This window comes from Cuculus canorus, chromosome 17 (genome assembly GCF_017976375.1).
Source record: "Cuculus canorus isolate bCucCan1 chromosome 17, bCucCan1.pri, whole genome shotgun sequence".
Taxonomy (NCBI): domain Eukaryota; kingdom Metazoa; phylum Chordata; class Aves; order Cuculiformes; family Cuculidae; genus Cuculus; species Cuculus canorus.
In genome coordinates, this window is record NC_071417.1 from 255,375 (window position 1) to 274,774 (window position 19,400).

The 19,400-nt window shown below is 41.9% G+C and overlaps 1 protein-coding gene across 7 annotated transcripts in view; it reads left to right on the plus strand.

Annotated features, from left to right (window-relative positions):
* The first annotated feature begins 447 nt into the window (after nt 1-447).
* The window catches only part of LOC104054655 (septin-2), a 36,072-nt gene continuing 17,119 nt past the window's right edge, over nt 448-19,400 (plus strand). The window contains exons 1-9 of one of the 7 annotated variants that reach the window (XM_054082381.1): nt 458-583; nt 4,259-4,357; nt 5,361-5,412; nt 6,515-6,614; nt 8,060-8,146; nt 8,799-8,922; nt 15,213-15,347; nt 15,815-15,932; nt 18,799-18,900. In XM_054082381.1, the coding sequence (XP_053938356.1) occupies nt 5,386-5,412; nt 6,515-6,614; nt 8,060-8,146; nt 8,799-8,922; nt 15,213-15,347; nt 15,815-15,932; nt 18,799-18,900 (693 nt within the window). In that variant the 5' untranslated portion in view covers nt 458-583; nt 4,259-4,357; nt 5,361-5,385. Of the gene's footprint in view, nt 584-4,258; nt 4,358-4,392; nt 4,543-5,360; nt 5,413-6,469; nt 6,615-8,059; nt 8,147-8,798; nt 8,923-15,212; nt 15,348-15,814; nt 15,933-18,798; nt 18,901-19,400 lie in introns of those variants that run through there. The other 6 variants (XM_054082375.1, XM_054082378.1, XM_054082379.1 and 3 more) reach the window with 6 other exon arrangements.

Here is a 19,400-nt window from a genome sequence, read left to right on the forward strand (position 1 = left end):
GTGACAGGGGACAGGACAAGAGGGAATGGCCTGAAGCTCCGTCAGGGGAGGTTCAGGCTGGATATCAGGAAAAAATTTTCACAGAAAGGGTCATCGGGCACTGGCAGAGGCTGCCCAGGGAGGGGGGTGAGTCACCATCCCTGGAGGTATTTAAAAAGCGGGTAGATGAGGTGCTCAGGGACACGGTTTAGTGGCAGACAGGAATGGTTGGACTCAATGATCCAAGAGGTCATTTCCAACCTGGTAAGTCTATGATTCTATAGCTCGGGGCACACAGGCCGCCATGGCAACGCGCCGCCGCTGCGCCGGACCCCGGCGGCGGGGACGCTCTATCCCTCTCACTCGTCCCAGAGCCGCGACCCGTCCCTATGCTGGGAAGCGGCCCGGACCATAGAGTCGCGGCGCCGCGGGAGGCGGAGAGGCGCCCCGCCCCTATGCTGGGAAGCGGCCCGGACCATAGAGTCGCGGCTCCGCGGGAGGTGGAGAGGCGCTCTGCCGCGGTGGCGTGTGGGATGCGGGAGTGTGCGGCGGGGCGAGGTGGCGGATCGAGGCCTGACACCGGCGGAAGCGGCTGCAGCCTCAGGTAAGCGGCGGGCTCGGCAGCCTCCGCCCTGCACACCGCCCCGCCACCGCCAGCGGGGCCTGGCCGGGCCGGGCCGGGCCGGCCTGCCTGCCCCCGCCCGGGGGAGCGTCCTGGAACCGGTGCCTACGATTATCGGCCCTTAAAGCGAGGCCCGGGTGCTGCTGAGGGGCGCGAGGCGTCGTCAGGCGCTCGTGACATGGACACGCCGGCGCTGCGGAGCCTGAACAAGCACTTGGTGCTTTATTTTTGGATTTTAGGGTCTTAAATGATTGTTCACGTGCAGGTCAGAGAGGGCGTGGTTTGGAAGTGATTGGAGATAGCGGCTCATCGGTGTTGACTGTGTGCTGCCAGTCTGTGTGCAAGGACAGCTCAGCGGTGCGGGCACAAGGCAAGGTTGCCCCACTCCTGAGCAGCGACCCTGGCTGGCAGGTTTAGCTCTTGGGTTTAAAGAAAGCCCCCGGTGTTCACTTGAACAGGTGTTTCACAGTACTTTCTGTGACACAGTAACTCTGGGAAAATACTGTCAAAAGGCACTTTGGGAGGAAGCATGTTGTTACCGAGAAGCACTTCATCACTCGTTCCTCCCTATGGATGGTATCGCTGCTGCCTTTGTGCTTTTCAGTGACTATTAATTCAAGTAACAGTAGGAAAGCTGTCTAGAGCAATATGTTAACATTGAAATAGAACTTGAAGTAGAATATTTAGGATTTTGTATACATTGCCTTTTCTAGGCCTTTTCCTTGTAAGACCAGTACCCTCACGTGATTCTTTTCTCTTACTTGCTCAGTCCTTGCCTCTCCTTGCTGTGCTGTTAGGTCACAGGGGTGCAATGGGGCTTTCAAAGGCCCAGATGTGACTTGCTGTGATGAGCGGTGATGTGTTCCCAGTAGTGATCTACATTGTGCGTCACTGGTTCAATACATGATCAAAGCTAAGCCTGTAAAACTTCAGAGCACAGAATCCCAGTCTGAAGGCAGAACAGTGGCATACGAGCATGCATCTCGTGTCCTGTCTGCACATGCTAGAGCTTGGTGGTTGTTGCATTTCATAGAATTGTAGGATGGTTTGTGTTGAACACCTCAAAGACCATCCAATTCCAACCCCCCTCTTGTGGGCAGGGACACTTCCCACTGGATCAGGTTGCTCCAAGCCCCATCTGCCTGGCCTTGAACACCTAAAGGAATGGGGCAGCCACAACTTCTCTGGGCAACCTGGGCCAGGGCGTAACCACCCTCACAGTAAAAAAATTTGCAGTTAAATTCTATGTTGGGTGGAAGTGATGGAGTTATTTTCCTAAATAAGAGCAACATAGAATATATTCAATTTTTTGTGTGTAGAAGAGGAGCCTTTCAGTTGGCAACATTGGTTTCTGATGAGGAAAATAGAAGTAGCTGGGATTATTGATGCAGAGGGAGTGATGCCGCTCCCAGGAGCTCCTGGGAGGGGATTCCAACTGCAGAGGTGAAGAAGTCGTACCAACCCGGGGGGGGGGCGCAGAGAATGGGCTCTGCTGAACCCACTGTTGTCTGATGGAGCTGGGTGATTCACACAGCTTTGGTCACATAAGGTCCAAACCCAAAGACTTAACTGCTTTGCATGTGAGTACCCCAGTATCAAGGTTGGAATGCAATGAGGAAATCTTTAATTTTCACGAGACTTCCTTGTTTCTCTATGTGCAAGACAGAAGTTCTAAATCATTTTAATTTTTTATTTACTTGCCTCAGTACTTGACTGCGACATTTCTTTGTGTGTTTTTGAAGTTCTTTTTGTGAGAAGTCACAAATTTTGGTATTCTTGTGAGTTATTCTTGTTTCTCTGTCTGCTTTAAGTCTGAAAATAGGACTTAAGAAAGCTAGTATTGCTGAGACCCTTTCCAGCACTTGGAAACTCACTGAAGTCTTTACTGCTTTCTGTGGTTCCTCATTAGGTTATTGCGTCTTAAAATGTATCAGATTTATATAGCCAAGATGGGTATTTGGTAAATCAGGAGTGTGACTCTGCTTCTACAGAGGGTTGTTAGGTCACTCTGAAGTGATTATTTGAAATGTGGTTCGATATCCTTATATGGCAGGGCTCTTTGTACATTTTTCAGGCGTTTCCTTCGCGCTTGTTCCCATCAAGAAGCTCCTGATCTGCCTGTTTCTAGCAGTTTACTTCTTGCATCTTGGCAGGAGCAGGGGAAATGACCCATTTTCCTTCCCCTCTCTTTCTCTCTCACTGGAGTGCTTTTCTTTGCAGAAGGCGATAGGATGGCAAGTTCCTGGCTCTGTAGTTCTAGAGGAGAAAGCCCCACTGAGCTTCGTGGTGATCTGCTCCCTTCAACTGCCCAACAGCACACTGTGCAGGACAGGAGTTTGTCTCTGTGTGTAATGAAACTTTGCTACGTTATCCCTTGTTCAGAACTGGATTTAGCTATTACTGTACTGTAGCGCAGTATCTCTTTTTTTTCTTCTGGACCCACTGAATGGGCCCCACAGTTATTCACAAATAAAGTTGCACGGCATTTTGCGAGTTAATGCCATTGTATCTCATCTTGTTCCTTTCTCTTTGAAATATTCTGTGTGCTGCTTGCTCATCTTCTAATGATTGAAACAGCTAAAGAGAACAGGACCGCTGTGGCTGGCTCTGGTTTGCCTTAGTAGTTAGGTTTTTATTCTGAAAAACTGATGAAAAATGAAGCATTACAATTTCTAGATGCAGGACTCTCCAGAGTGTTGCTGGACGCTCATCTTTGCAGTACTTGGATGAATGTGTGCAGCCGAACCCCAAAGTTTTGGCAGTTGTCGGTGCAGTCTGGTCCATGGAGAAGTTACTGCTTGCAAGTGGTGCTTTGCACACGGTGATTGTCAGTGCTGTAAGAAGGTGTAACGTAGAGCGCGTTGCTCATTTTAAGGTTTTGATTTGTATCGATAGGGTACAGCTTGAGGCAGACAGCTCGAGGCCATCTGGGGAAGTCGGGTGGTTGGGCGATTTCCTGGGGAGCCTCCTGCGGGCAGCGTTAGGAACTGCGAAATGGTCTGAGAGAGCAGAGAGTTCCTCTGGGCCTTGAGGTGTTGTGGAACAGCAGGCTCATCTTTTTTTCTCTCTTTTTTTTTTTACTTTAACTTTTAGTTAGAATACTTCTGTTCTAGCATGATACAGTGGGAAATAACTGCGTACTTATATGTGGGCATTTAGACCTGTGCCGCAGTCATGGTTCGATTGGAGCAGCAGTCCTGCAGCTTTGGCTACAGTGACCGTTTGGACAGAGTAAGGCACGAGGTTTGTGTGGCTTGCCCAGCACAGAACAGGCTCTGTAAGCTATGTTTGCAGAAGGATTTAGTGTAAATTTTTATGGAGTGACAGACTAATTTTGAAGCCAGATGTGTCATAATCAGCTGATGATTTTTGACTCTTCTGCTTTTTGACCCAATAGCTCAGGTAATGCCATAGTGGATGTGACTGTACTGTCAGGCTAAAGCAGAAGTAATTGAAGAACTTGCCATATTTATTTAAATCCAAATTGTTCCCGCTTCTCACCTCTAATACCAGACAGCGGTGCTGAGTGACTTGTCACCTGGCATTCCCGTGAGGAATGCCAGGTAAGCTGAAGACGTGTGTTCTTTAAAACTCCAAGCTGCAGTTCTGCTAACTTTGACTGTTCCTTTAGCCCGACGTCTATTGTTTCTTTGCTAGGGTGCGTCTGTCAAACTGCTGGTGTTTGGGAACCGGTCTGTGTCCTGCCAGAGGGGCTCTGGCTGCCCACCAGGAAAGCTTTGCTGCTGAAGTCGCCAGGTGCCTATGTTGGTCATTGCCCTGTGTTCCCGGGCCAAGAGCTGCCTTGTCAAAACACTCAGCTGGGAAGCGCTCCTGGCACTCCGGCCTTTCCTGCCTGCACTCTGCAGCCTCTCTACATAACAGGGCCTTGCTATTGCTGTGGTAACTAATCTGTAGCACAGCTAACGTCCCTGAGTACAAAGGTAAGGGCTTGCCAAGCCCGGCTGTTCTGAGTGTCTGAAACTACAGAACAAATCTTTTTGGTAGCCCTTCAGATCAGGGTGAATTTCTATGTGTTCACCAAGTGCCGAGGTTTGCAGAGTTTGGTGCAGTGTTTATACTCAGCAATGGTATTTTGAAGGGACTGAAAATAATGTTAAAACATTTACCTGGAAATCCCATGGATGTCCTGCTCTCGGGAGAGTTTTTTAATATGGTCATAATTCTCAAATGCCATTTTTTGCACAACATTTACTTTCCATTCACCTTTTTGTAAGCCATCTTTAAGAAAAACTTAATTCATAAGTCAAAAGGTGAAAATGGAGGGAAAAAGGACCTCCTTCTTCCATTCTCTATAGTGGTCTGGAAACAGAATATTTGAATTTCAGGTTCTGTTAGCTAATTACAGAATAAAAGAACTTAAAAGTAGATCATGAGTACCATGCCTACTCAGCATTAGCTTTTGGTGGATACTTTTTCATTCTTTAAAGACAGAGTGGATGACAGATCTTTAAGGATACTGAATTTTAAGATTTGGAGTTCTAAAGAAATCCTCCAGGTTTAAAATCTTTGAAGCGTTTAAATGTCATATTCTGATTGTGGTAATCCCATGCAATTTCTTGTCTGTGAATAGCTTCATGAGAACAGCCATTTTGATTGTGGCTTGCTTGTTCTGATAGACTTTGAGTATGTGACATTTCATTCTGCTAGAATAAAATGGGATTATTATGCTATCAATCAGTTCAAAATTAAAATGTAATCTTCAAGTCGGCTAACATGCAGTATGGTTTTTATTTTCCAGTGTCTGAAACTTGGAGTGCCAAAACATGTCTCAATCAGGTGAAAAAGTGAAGGTAAAGAGATGGTTCCACAGGCAAAATGTTGGTTAGAATCTGTTAAACTTCTGAAAATATTCATGGTTTTACTGACGTGGTAAAATAGTGAATGAGTGATGCCTTACTGCTTCAGATGTGTTTCTTGAAAGGAACTGTTTAGGAAGAACAGAGCTTGTGTGTGATTCCAGTGAGAGGCTTTTGATGTTTGCCTGACATGCACTGTTTGCCTACACCTCTGCAATGGTGCCTTTGCAGAAGGAGGTTTCATTTGACAAACATTCACTTCTAATGTTTTTGCCCATCTGGTAGGGTTTTAAAAAGATTGTTAGCAAATAACGAATTGCCTTTGAAGTGATGTCCCTGTACCCCCCAGATCCATGGGAAGTATGGCATGGTGTAAGAACTGCTCTCATCATAAGCTCCTCTGTGAAGAACACATTTGATTCCAGCTGGCTCACAGGCCCCTGAATGAAGTGGCTGCAGTTCTTGTTCAGGCTCCTATTAGGTTTTCAGTCAGTTGATAACAGATGGTGAAGCAGGCTGCCCTTTTTATAGCCCAAATCTCTTTGATAAGTTTTTCAGACACAATTCTTTTTCCTGCTTTTGTGTTAGAAGTTAGACATTGTGAAGATAGGTGAACAGCTAAACAAGCCAAAGATAGATCTCTGTGTGATTGTATTCTGGTAATCTCAGCATTGCTTTGCAATGTGCTTGTTTTTCTACATGTGTGTGTGTGCAGTATTTATTTTTGTAGAAGGGAGTAGCAGCAGATACCAAATTTGAACAGGTATTCTTGACCTCTAGCTTAAAATCTGTGGTATTTGTAGCTGTGTCTGCTGCTTAAGATTAGTAGTAGAGTATTCTTGCAAGCTTGCAGTTGTTTTTTTTTTTTTAAATCCAAGGAGAGGCTTTTGTTTGTGTAGCCCAAGGTAGTTACCAGATTTCTATTTATATCAGACTGATTGGTAAATAGGCCTGTTTCAAGGTCTGCCTCACTATAGCAGCAAAAAATTGTTTCATGTGTTTTATGCACTTTGTTGTATAGAATCAACTGAACTCTGTTTCAACTTTTTAGGGGAAAGGGAATCTCATTTGTACGCCACTTCTGTTTTCTTGTCAGTTTCCCGACTCGGCAGGCTATGTGGGATTTGCTAATCTGCCCAACCAGGTTCACAGGAAATCTGTGAAGAAGGGCTTTGAATTCACACTGATGGTGGTTGGTAAGTATTTCTGACTGTTAAACAACAACAGAAAATGTATTTCATATAGACATATATGTCTTCCTGCTTAATAGTTGACTGTTACACAGAAAAAAAAAGCTTTGAACCTCTCTACGTTCTCTAATTAAATCTCCTACTCTTCTGTCATATTTGGTAGGAGAGAGTGTGATTTTAATGTGATTAAAGATAATGACTTTGAGCCAACAGGACATTCTTGTATTTCTGACTCATCATCAGGTGGTGGGGATAGTTGCCTAATCTTTCTCTGTCTCCCATTTCCCAACTGAAGGCATGAGTGCATATGGTGAATCTCTTGCTGTTGGCATGGTGATGCTGTTCATATGTTTTCTGCTGTTCTGTACTGACTCTCTGGTATTGTAACTAAAATTTTAATTTGCATCTTCTGTGAGGGAGTCTTTGATGGAAAGTCCTTGTAGCACAGTGCGGTTTTAAATGACGTGTTGAATGACTCTTTTATTGAATCAGTTTGTTCTACAAGCAGAAAGGGAATCCACAGTACTTTCAACTTTTTGTAGTAGAATTGCACGTTATTGAAAAAATGGAGAGTTGTGTTCTTGTGCTCTGTGGTACTGTTTGTGATTATTTGGTGACAGAGCATTCAGCAGTGTCTGTAAAATAAATAGGTAATTTGTGTAGAGTTTTTTATTTCATATAGGTTGTGACAATAAGTATATACAACTTCTCTATCTCTAAGGTGAGTTTAGTAGCATCTAAATAGCATGGCCATTTGTTCTGAATGGTGACTCCTTTGATTCCTTGGGTTAGGAAAAAATGCCTTTTGAAATACAGATTTAGTAATTGTATTTACAAATTTAGTGTTATTACTGTGACGTAGGACAAAATTTGTATGACTTGAAGTTCTAGAATTTTGGAACTTCATGGAGAATTCTTTGATTGTGATTCTTTGTTTCGTGTTTCGTAGGATATGTAGCCCGGCTATAAGGGTGCAAAGCTCAACTGTTAGTTTGGGATAGCGGTATTCATCCTCCCTCCTAACAGCATTCCTGGTTCAATTTCTTGCTTAGGAAAACCTTAAAGTGCTCAGAAATTTTCAGCAGTGGAGTTACAGCTCTGGTTTTGTAAGTTTAAAAGAAAAGAAAGCTGTTATTTCCCTGAAGTAACCTGACTATCGCTAGATCTATAGATAAAAGTGCTGTGTGACCTTTCAGCTTTTATTATGAAATCTATTACAGTAAACTTAGCATTTTCATGTAACATTTTTAAAACACAGGAAAAACAAGCTTCCAGTGTTTTTGTAAGTGCTTTGCTGAACCTTTGATGTTTTTATCTCAAAAGTTAGGGTGGATCCTGATGAATAAATTATTTTTCCTCCATAATGTGGGCTTTGGGAAAGAGGAGGTGCTTTTAAAAGCCTGGAATAAAAGGTGTATATGCTTAATAACCTGAATTATTTTTGTTTGTAGGCGAGTCTGGCTTGGGAAAATCCACTTTAATTAACAGTTTGTTCCTGACTGATCTCTATCCAGAACGTTATATTCCTGGAGCTGCAGGTAAATGTGGTTTTGCAGTTCCTCCTTCCTTCCATATCCTCTATGGAATTTCATGTTCTCTCAGTGAACATTCATTCATTCTGGTGATGACTTTACTCATGAGACCTTTTCTTCATGCTGTCAGTGCATTTTAATCCTCCAGACTGTATTTTTTGAGCTGTCATTTTCTCATTTATATTTCCTTTCAGAGATTCAGCTCTTGCTGTTTCTTTATCAGTTGTTATTAATAAACCAAACCCTCTAGTATTAATAAACCAAACCCTCTAGATCTTTTAGCTGTCAATATACCAAAATATGGGTTTCCTCTAATCCCAATTTCCTCTCATGTTTTTGCCTGTAATGCCTTGAGTCCTGGTTAGGGCTGTAAATACCTTTCAACAAAGAATCTAGCATACTTTGGAGTGTTGTAATTTTATTTTTTGCATATTGTCATGAGTAAATCCCCTTTTTTTTAGTTTGTTTCTTTTTGTTTATTTACAAAAATGTGGTGTTAAATATTGACTATCTAGTTTGTTGTTTTCTTTAAAATATTTTATGTCTTGTAGGCTACCATACACTTCAGATTGCATTTCCTCCTCTATTGTTTTCTCCTGCAGGATTTTCTGCAGCATTTGGTGGGTGCAATAACAATCAAAATGTTACTTTATTTTAGAGAAAATAGAGAGAACGGTTCAAATTGAAGCTTCTACAGTAGAGATAGAGGAGCGAGGCGTGAAACTGCGTTTAACAGTAGTTGACACTCCAGGATTTGGAGATGCCATTAACAGCCAGGACTGGTATGTGTGTAAACGCTCTTTTGCTTGGTAGAGTTTGTGTCTTACCCAAATGCTACTCTAGTGTGTCTGTCTCTCTGAACCTAAGTGGTTCAGCTGGTGGTCTTTGGATAACCTTGATGTACTAAAGGGAAGCAACAGGTTCATGATCTTTATCATTTGTAGAGTGTTATCTTGAATCCATGGTAAAGGGTCCTCTCTGAGTCCTGGCAGTAAAGCACAATTTCCTAAACGCTTCTGCATTCTGGTTGTTCACCTTCACGTCATCATAGATGTGATCATTTAGTTTGTGAGAGCTTCCAAGTCAAGTTTCTCTCATAATTTTTATTGTCTAAAATACACATCTCTAATAAAACTGTATTACTTCACACATCTTCCTGCTTCAATCTTCCAACTACAATTTTATGTTTTTAGAATGTTTGTTTGAACTCTCTAGGCTCTGTTTCTCCCTCAAAGTGAATGGCCTTTCCTCCAGCAAGGTTCTCTGTAACAACTGCAGTCAACTTTCTGTCCTCATAGCTGCTCTGGCAGGGCAGAGTTCTGTCGTAGAGGAATACCTTGTTTGTCTTTTACTTTCTGTGTCTTTGGCCCATCCGGTATCTGTATTTTTAAGACAATACTTTTCATTCCATGTCCTTTAGATGTACTACTGGCAATTTGGATAGAACTGCTTTTTTTTTTTTTAAGCTGAAGTTGCTGCTTGTCTCTCTCTGGCCTAAATATCTCTGATACTATTTAGCGGCTGAAATAACTGCAGATACGCCGGGCAACATACATTATTACATTAGCAGAAAGATCATGAAGAAAGAAAGTGATGAAATAGCTATGAAGGAATTGAGCCATTTGTAACAATATTAGAATTAATAAGTTTGTTAATAAATATGCTTTCCAATTCATCATTGTTGTGCACTTTTCTTTAACTGTTGAAAACTGACCTTGTGATAATTTCTTCAAGTAAAGATGAAATATATTGCTTCCTAGAATCTTGAATTACTCTGGTGCAACTAGAAGCTAAACTTTGAATTTCCACGTGGTTATCTTTTAAGAAGTACTAACAATATTTGTATTGCTTAGACATTAATTTTTGTTGACAACTTTTGGTGATGGTGGTGGTAATCTTAAGGTGAACAAACTACCACTGCAGAGAAGGGGAGCATAAAGCTAATACTGGTTGATTTGAGTTCTTCAGTGTAAGTTAAACGTCAGGAGAGAGGCGGATAGCTGATGAAGTAAACATCTCTAGTGCTAATAGGGTGTTTTGTAATCTTTTCTTGACAAACTGTGGTTGTGTGGAGCATTCTGAGGAACATTGTTACCAGACCTGGTTTTCTTTTTCTATGGTGCACTGTAGAAACAGGAAAAATGAAGGCAGTGAATTTATGTAATACACTAAGTGAAAATTTGAAGCTGTAATGAGATTTTTATTTTCCTCCCACTTTTCCTACTTTATGAAGTTGAAAGTAATTGAACTTTTAGAATAACACTAAGGCATCTTTCTGGTCTGCAGCATGGTCTTGTTTATTTTGTGTGCTGTTGACTAGAGCTTCCTTCCACTTTGCGAAGAGCTCTGCAGCCTGTGCATTGTGTTACATAAAGCTTTTCCTGTTGATTGTGTTCTAATGGCCTTTGTTTATTCTGTTAAGATATTTCTTAGAGACCTACGTGTTCAGATTTTTCCCCTTTCTTCTTGGAGGCTTGCTAAATGGAGTCATTCCATGATGATTCAGACCAAGTAGAACGATTTACTGGTTTGTATGTAGTAATCTGTGACCCATCTTAAACATTAAACATTAAACATTAAATATTAGAGTATTGAAGGAGCTGGCGGATGTCCTTTCCAAACCCCTATCCATCATCTTCCAGAGGTCCTGGCTGACTGGGGAAGTTCCACTAGACTGGAGGCTGGCTGATGTTGTGCCCATATATAAGAAGGGTTGCAGAGAGGATCCGGGGAACTACAGGCCTGTCAGTCTCACCTCAGTGCCAGGGAAAGTCATGGAACAGGTAATCTTGAGTGCTATCATGAAGCTCATGCGAGAGAACCAGGTGATCAGGCCCAGTCAACATGGGTTTACAAAAGGCAGATCTTGCCAAACTAACCTGATCACCTTCTATGACAAAATCACTCGACTACTGGATGGGGGAAAGGCTGTGGATGTAGTCTTCTTGGACTTCAGTAAAGCCTTTGACACGGTTTCTCACAGCATTCTGCTGCAGAAACTGTCAGCCTCTGGCCTGGACAGGCGCACACACCCCTGGGTTGAAAACTGGTTGGATGGCCGGGCCCAGAGGGTGGTGGTCAATGGAGTTAACTCCAGCTGGAGGCCAGTCACAAGTGGAGTTCCTCAGGGCTCAGTACTGGGTCCAGCTCTGTTCAACGTCTTTATCAATGACCTGGATGAAGGCATTGAGTGCACCCTCAGCAAGTTTGCAGATGACACTAAGCTGGGAGGAAGTGTCGATCTGCTGGAGGGTAGGGAGGCTCTGCAAAGGGATCTGAACAGGCTGGACTGCTGGGCCGAGACCAATGGGATGAGGTTTAACAAGGCCAAATGCCGGGTCCTGCACTTGGGGCACAACAACCCTATGCAGCGCTACAGACTGGGGGAAGAATGGCTGGAGAGCTGCACGGAAGAGAAGGACCTGGGGGTGCTGGTTGACAGCCGACTGAACATGAGCCAGCAGTGTGCCCAGGTGGCCAAGAAGGCCAATGGCATCTTGGCTTGTATCAGAAATGGGGTCACCAGCAGGTCCAGGGAGGTTATTCTCCCTCTGTACTCAGCACTGGTGAGACCGCACCTTGAATACTGTGTTCAGTTCTGGACCCCTCACCACAAGAAGGATGTTGAGGCTCTGGAGCGTGTCCAGAGAAGAGCAACAAAGCTGGTGAGGGGGCTGGAGAACAAGTCTTACAAGGAGCGGCTGAGAGAGCTGGGGTTGTTTAGCCTGGAAAAGAGGAGGCTGAGGGGAGACCTTATTACTCTCTACAACTACCTGAAAGGAGGTTGTGGAGAGGAGGGAGCTGGCCTCTTCTCCCAAGTGACAGGGGACAGGACAAGAGGGAATGGCCTGAAGCTCCGTCAGGGGAGGTTCAGGTTGGATATCAGAAAAAAATTCTTCACAGTAAGAGTCATTGGGTACTGGAACAGCTGCCCAGGGAGGTGTTTGAGTCACCTTCCCTGGAGGTGTTTAAGGAACGGGTGGATGAAGTGCTTAGGGACATGGTTTAGGGAGTGTTAGGAATGGTTGGACTTGATGATCCAATGGGTCCTTTCCAACCTTGTGATTCTGTGATTCTGTGATTAAAATACATTGCAAGAACAAATAGTACTTACTACAAAACAAAAAGATGCAGTTCATTTTAATTGTCTGTCTCTAGTCTCGTGTTCTTATGTCACATAAAAAGACATTGTTTGAGTCATGACGGGTGTTATTTTGATAAAGTCTGTTAGTCTTTAAAGGATATCGTAGGGACTTGGATGGACAGGCTGTTTCAGACTGTAGTCAGGACTAACCCAGTGCAACTGCCTTCTTTCCTGGTTATTTTAGAGGAAGCAGCAAGTTTGCATTCCCAAACTTAGGTTTGTGTTCAGGAGCATTTACTGCAGTTATGGTTAACCGGTAGATGGTGCTGATCTCAATCCAGGTTTCATAAAATACTTTGTTTTGGGAAAGCTGTGATTTGGGCAGACTACCTGTTTTTCAGAGTGGTGAATTTTACTAAGGTTGTTTTTGAACAGAGGTAAATAAAACTGTCACGATGTCTCTAGGAGGCAGCTGTCACTGACCCAATTTCAAATGTCTTTCTCCTGAGTAGGTTTCCTAATGGCTTTTGGTTTCTGTCTTTGCATTGACGAAAGAGGTTAGTTTTAGAGTTTGACTTTAAGGATGGGAGCTGGGGTAAATTTTTGTGTTTTCTATCACTGAAGAAGTGCTAGCAAGGATTGTGTGTTGTCAGGAGTGTGTCCGGTAGCTCTCCTGCATGGGAAGAATAACAATATGGGACTGAGAAATGAGTTATTAGAGAATGTGTTCTACTAAATCTATAAAGTAGATTATTTTTTGTTTTCCAAATGCCATTGTACTTACAAGAGCCTGTAAGAAAAGGTGGTTGCTAACCACAGTTTCTTAGGCTCTGGGTGAAGCTTTGGTGCTAGCTGGGGTTCTTCATTCTAGAATCAAACTACGTTTAGGAATGCTTTTGGCCTCAGCGTAGGTGTGTGTTTGGAGAAAGCAGAACTCTGTGGAGGGAGGTTTGAAGCACAGAATGACTTTTCCATGCGTAAGGACATCGGGATCGTGAGAGAAGTATGTCCTTAAAGTAACTTTTTCATCAGACAGAAGGAAAAGGACCTAAGGAGGGAAGGAAATAAAAAATTACTTCTTGTACAGATTTGGGATCACATCTGTCCCAAAAGGATGGTTGACAAAACCAGTTTACAGATTAACTTGCTAAATATTGCTGATCATATGCCCTGTTTCATCTTGGGTGCGGTCTCACAGGTCATTCTTTGATACCTGCTTTCTGGTGAATGCTAACTTTCCCCCCCCCGCCCCGGCTTATGTGAAGTTGTATTTTGTGTTTTTTGGCAGCTTGGTGATATTGTTAATTTTTCCCCAATGGGTTGAAATGCAATGACTGTGTTGTTTTCTGTTACAATACAGGATGTGCTATCTACTAAGTAATGATAGCACAGTGGTATAAGCCAGGTGTTTCCCGGAAGTGAGGAGGTACAGGACACTTATGCCAGATTTATAGGGAAAATTAGAGTTGTTAGAGCTAGAAAACTGCACGTAAACTAATTACATTGCCAGAGAAATGTGTGATAGTTTCCTTCCCATTGTTTGTGCTTGGTTTCTGTCCTAATACTTGTACGTCTTCAGTCTTGTTACCTTTCACCAGCTAAGAGGAGAGCATGATCAACAGGGATGTAAACTGTGGTGTCATTTTTCTACATACTTGGGTATTAAGATGCTGGTTCTGAAAGACTTAAACAGCACTGTCAAACCCCAAGAAATTCCATGTTTTGTCATTTCATCTTCTGTAGTAAGACTTGGAATGGTGCCAGTCTTGCTAAGATATAAGCATCCATATATATATTTTTTCTGTTATGGATTTTTTCCTCCTACATCCAGGAGCTTACTCAGGGTTGGAAAATCAAATTCTCTCTGGGTTCTCTCCCATCGTTCTTGTTACTTTCTTTCATTATCTTTGTTACAGATTCCCTTCCCTGCCAGTCACAGTATTTGCCATGGTTCTGTGTGTTCATTTTCTGGATAACTGATTGGGGGTTTTTTTGTGTGTTCTCTTGCCTGTTTCCTCCTTATTTTTTTCTCATCAAATTTGTACTTTCTCAACAACAGAAATACTGTTTTTCAAGTTAAGCTTTCTCTGCTCAGTTTTTCCTGAAGTAGTTTGAGATATGTTCATGACACACAGTCATCTGCCTAATCTTGTCTTCATCAGTGCATTCATTTCCTTCCCCTGCAATACTTAATATAAAGTGTCCTTTTATATTAATGTTGTTTGCAGGTGTCTATATGTTCTGGAATATCTTAAAACCATCTTCTTGGTAATGCCTCGTATTTTCATTTCTCTAGTCACTGCAGTTTGGATCCGATTAATCTGCATGATCAAATTTTATGTTCCTTTACTTCTTTGCAGGGCATATTTTAAATTGCCTTGAACTAAGTAGGAATTATTTTTCTTTGCCAACAGAAAAGGATTCTGTAAGGTAACAAAAATAGCTTAATAAATCATGTGAAGCTTTCGTGCATGACTTGCAAATGTATTTGTACTTAATTCAAACAGACGAGAATACCAGAATTTTCATAGGTAACTATAGAAACGTAGGTCTAGGGTCAGGGTTGTAAATCAAGAGGATATCCGGGATGTGTCATTTGTCAGCTGGTTTAAAAACAAATCCTCACCCCCTACTCTCATTAAAAAAGCAGAAAATCCTCAATCTTCTGTTCCTTTCTGTGTTGTCTTGGCACTGAATGCTTTTTTTCTCAGCTTGCACTTGAACTTTTTTTATCCAGTGGAAAGAGTAGCACTTGAAAGTAGCTCTATAGGCATAAGCAGGCATTTGGCAGTTGCTATGAAAATGTGTTTTTGCATTATCAAACTACTTCTCCTCAATAGTAGGTACAATGCTAGGAAGTTGAAATTTTGTACTAGAAATGTTCTTGATAAAAATGTGATTCTCGTCTTTCTGTTTCTATCTTTTTAAAATATTTTAAAGCTGATCTAAGATGCCTCTCTTTCTCCCCCCCACCTCCCCATACCACAGCTTCAAAACAATAATCCAGTACATTGACAACCAGTTTGAAAGATACCTTCATGATGAGAGCGGTCTAAACAGGCGCCACATCATAGACAACAGAGTCCATTGCTGTTTTTACTTCATCTCTCCCTTCGGGCATGGGTAAGAAAAAGCACTTGAGCTTTTCTATTTTAACGTGTTAGATTGTGTTCATTAGCATGTTCATTAGCGTGTTCTTTACTTGAACTGGAAACTTAACTTCAGTGTTAACTGAGTTACTTCCTACACTGTCAGTTAGCCAGTGCAATTAAAATGGTCTTTGGGGATTAGTGCTCTCCTCTGCTTTGTCCCCTTTTTGGCATTTGATATTGTTTTGAAGCAGGCAGTATTATGTTGTTTATCACCCAGAAACATAAAAGCTTGTAATATCCAATTTATCTTATAGTGACAGTTTTAATTGCAATTCAGCCTTTACACAACCAAGCTTATAAGCAAGTGCTCAGCCTTAGTTTATTCTGGAAATGCTGTTTATGTGGATACTTGAAATAAAAATTTTTTAATAGATTTGGTCTGTTAGGCAAACAAAGCTTTCTCTTTTTTTTCTTCCTTTTTTTCGCTTTTGTTGGCAGGCTGAAACCGTTAGATGTAGAATTCATGAAGGCTCTGCATGGAAAAGTCAACATTGTCCCTGTGATTGCCAAGGCTGACACGCTGACGCTGAAGGAGAGAGAGAGGCTTAAGAGAAGAGTAGGTCTAATGCTTGAGCCTGATAACAATGCAACCTATACAGTGTTAAGGCTAAATATAAAGTAAATTCAAACTGAGGAGGGGTGAGTGATACTGACCAAGGACCTAAACTTCAGGAAGTGTGAGATGGGTAGTACTCACTGCTGTTGTCCTTTGCCAGGTACCCTTGTTGAGAATCTGGCCATTTGTGGCTTCATCTGTCTTAGCAAGCAGTGCACCCCAACAGAGCAGGTTTTGAGCTAAATGATTTGCCACGAGAGCTCAAATTGTCTGAAAGTGCATGGAGAGTAGCTGTGTCAGGCTAGCTTTCATTTAGGCCAGTGGACTGGATGCCCATTGGTAGTGGCAGTGCATTAGATGTGTTCTGGGACTGTGTGTTGTTAACATTCAGTTTTAGCTGAAACATGGCAGTAGCACAAGCAAACACGTTTCCCAGTGTGAGTATGGAATTGCTTGGTTTTCAGTACAATTCTGTAAGTGATATGAGCTTGAGGTCTTATGGTGTATGTTTATTGTGGAAGATGGAGGTGAACCCTAGCTTGCATGTCCTATCATAAATGGATTAATTTAAAGTCAACCTCTCTTGACCATATTCAGGGCTAATCCATGTCCAGTGCTCCCTAGTTTGAGCGAAGTCACTTTAAGTAACTAGTCTTTAAAACAGTCTTGACTTACACGTATGGACATTGTGTTCCTGCATTGGCTAAATGTAATGAGATCAGTGGCACTCAGGCTGCAGTCTGAGGGAGCGGGTAGGAAACAGGTAAACAAGTCTTCATTCTTTTTGTACTGCTGGCAAAGGTCGCTCTGCAAACTGAGTTTATACTATGTCAAATGTATAATGTGGTTCCAAAGCTTTGAAACTCTACCTACTGTATATTGTTCTAACTCAAAGCATCTTGGGTAACTGTATCTCTAATCAGGAGTAAGAATCAAAATCTTGCTTTGTTGAAGCAGCTTGAAGTCTAATTTTTTTTTAGGTGTATCTGCCATTTGGCCATCAATCTAAAGTAAAGTGTTTTTGTTTTGCCGCTTTGGGCTAAGCAGCAAGATCAGTTTGTGGTGCTTGCAAAGGAAGCCCAGCTTGGAATAATTCCTGTTTGATCTTTCTGGAATTCAAAGTTATTTTTTAAAACTCTTGAGTGGGAAGAAATGCAAGGCAGTTTCACATGCTGTGCCATGCAAGGCTGCTAAGGAAACCTGCTCAAAAGAATGACTTTATGAGAGGGGAACTAATATTTTGACTTTTTTTTTCATTTCCCCTGGGAAGGCTAATCTTTAGGAACACAGAATCCTCTGAGGCAAATAAAATTCAGATTTGTAGAAGCAAAATGCTGTTTCATTGTTGGGACCATAAAATACAGTTTGCTTTTATTGCGATTCTTTTTCCTCTCAGGAAAGCACTAGGTTTAACAGCTGTAATATGTTATTCTAGCACTCCTTGTTGTCGGCTTTCCCGTTATTGTTTCACTTGCATTTAATCTTTAAGATCTCAGCCAGGTTACATGTGTGTTCTTCTTTTCTGCAGCTACTGAAAGACATCGCACTGCAGCGCTGCCCCACCTAATCCAGTTGTGCATCTTGCATTATCAGTTGGTGCCAATTAGTTATCTTCCATTTTGCCAAACAGTAACAACATGCATTGATTGAAATATAATTGTGCTAGTTGAACTGTTAATTGCTTATTGGCAAGACTTATTCCCTGAACTCTTTTTTTCTTTTGAGACTGTTGCTCTTTGTGGGTGGGGGCTCTTGGTGTTTTATTCGGTGTGCACGTGAGTGTGGGGGATGTTTGCATACCTGGCAGAAAAACATTGTCAGGGGAACAGCTGGAGTTCCTATGTGGTCATTCCTCTGCTAATGGTGTCAGGGATTGTTTTATTTTAAACAGCTGTTTGATAATCAAGCTCTGGCTGGACAAGTGTTATTTGTACTGTAGCTATCAGTTGGCACCATAGAGGAATGAGGAACCCAGCAATACTATGGGAAGGCTCATTTGATTTCTCATCCATTTGAAGTCTGGCTGTTTGTATTCTCAAGTTAATGTCCAGGTACAGAGGTAGTAATGACAGCACAAGTCCCTACCTGGGCTTTTCTGAATGCTTCTACGGTTACCTTGCACGCCCCTGGATTTCCCCAGACTTGGTGTGCTCTGGGGGTATGTTACGGCAGTAGTGCCACTGCTTGTTTCAGGGTCTGATGTGGCATTACAGTGGCAGCTTGTTAGGGAGTACTTATCTAGGATGTTTCCATGGTTAACCTTTTTCTTCTGAGACTTCCGTGATCCATTTGAGGAGAGTTATTGCGGAATCCCAACATTCCTTATGCTCTCCTTGTATGACCATGCATTCTTTAGTGAAAGAAAATTTGTCAGTCTATTTGGTGGTATTTCTGACTTAACTGTTTTTAGTAGTATGGCAGTGGAAGCATTCTTTTCAGTTTTGAAGAAAGGGTTGGCTTGTAGCACCTTTTGAAACTGTTAAAGGCCTGGAATTATGCTGGCTGCTTATCCCTGCAGTGATTTCATTAGGAAAATAATGTATAGAGAATACAGACAGTGTAGAGATGGAATGAAATTAACGCCTTGTAAGAAGGTCTTGTAGGACAAACTGATTTGGTAGTACGTGAATTCTGAGCATAAGTAATGGCAATTTCTGCTAATGCTTGCATACTGTGGATGTAGGTGATGTGGACTCTGGATTGTTTTGTTATTTCTGCTAATGTTTTTTTCTGTACATTGTCAGACTGCTTAAAGCAGAAAGTTTTCTAGATGTGACAGACTAGTAAATCAACAGTATGTATTTTTAACTTTGTACCTCTTCAATGAAGTAAGAACTTATTATTCTTTCTTTTTTGTAAACTACAGGTTCTGGATGAGATTTCTGAACATGGCATTAGGATTTATCAGCTCCCTGATGCAGATTCTGATGAAGATGAGGAGTTTAAAGAACAAACCAGGGTTTTAAAGGCAAGTTTCACTCCTGATTTATTCCTTTGCTGCATTAGTTCTTCAAGCCTAGAGTACCCTTAAAGGCACACTATTCCTTTATAATGTGTAGGAAAGTCAAGTTTTCTTTGGATGTTGATTCTGAATTATAATCCTTTTTATTCCAGTCTCTGCTTCATCAGAATTCCAAATGTCTTGACTTTGTGCTCTTTTCTCTTTTAAACTTAAGCACTCTTCACCATGAATTACAATTTGCAGTCTCTTTTCTGACTCAAAACTTTCAACATGGAAGTAAAGGGAGAGAATGCTTGTGCTATTACATTAACTTTTCTCTTGTTAGAGCAGATAATAAAAGGTTTTTCTTAAGTAATTTCCTCTCTGTGCTGTGACACTTCAAGAAAGATTTTGAAATACTCTCTACCTATTTTAATCTGTTTCTGAAGTATACTGTACTTCAACAACAGTCAAGTGTTCCTAAAGCAAAATCATTTCCTTTGTTTCTCTGTTAAGACAAACTGTTC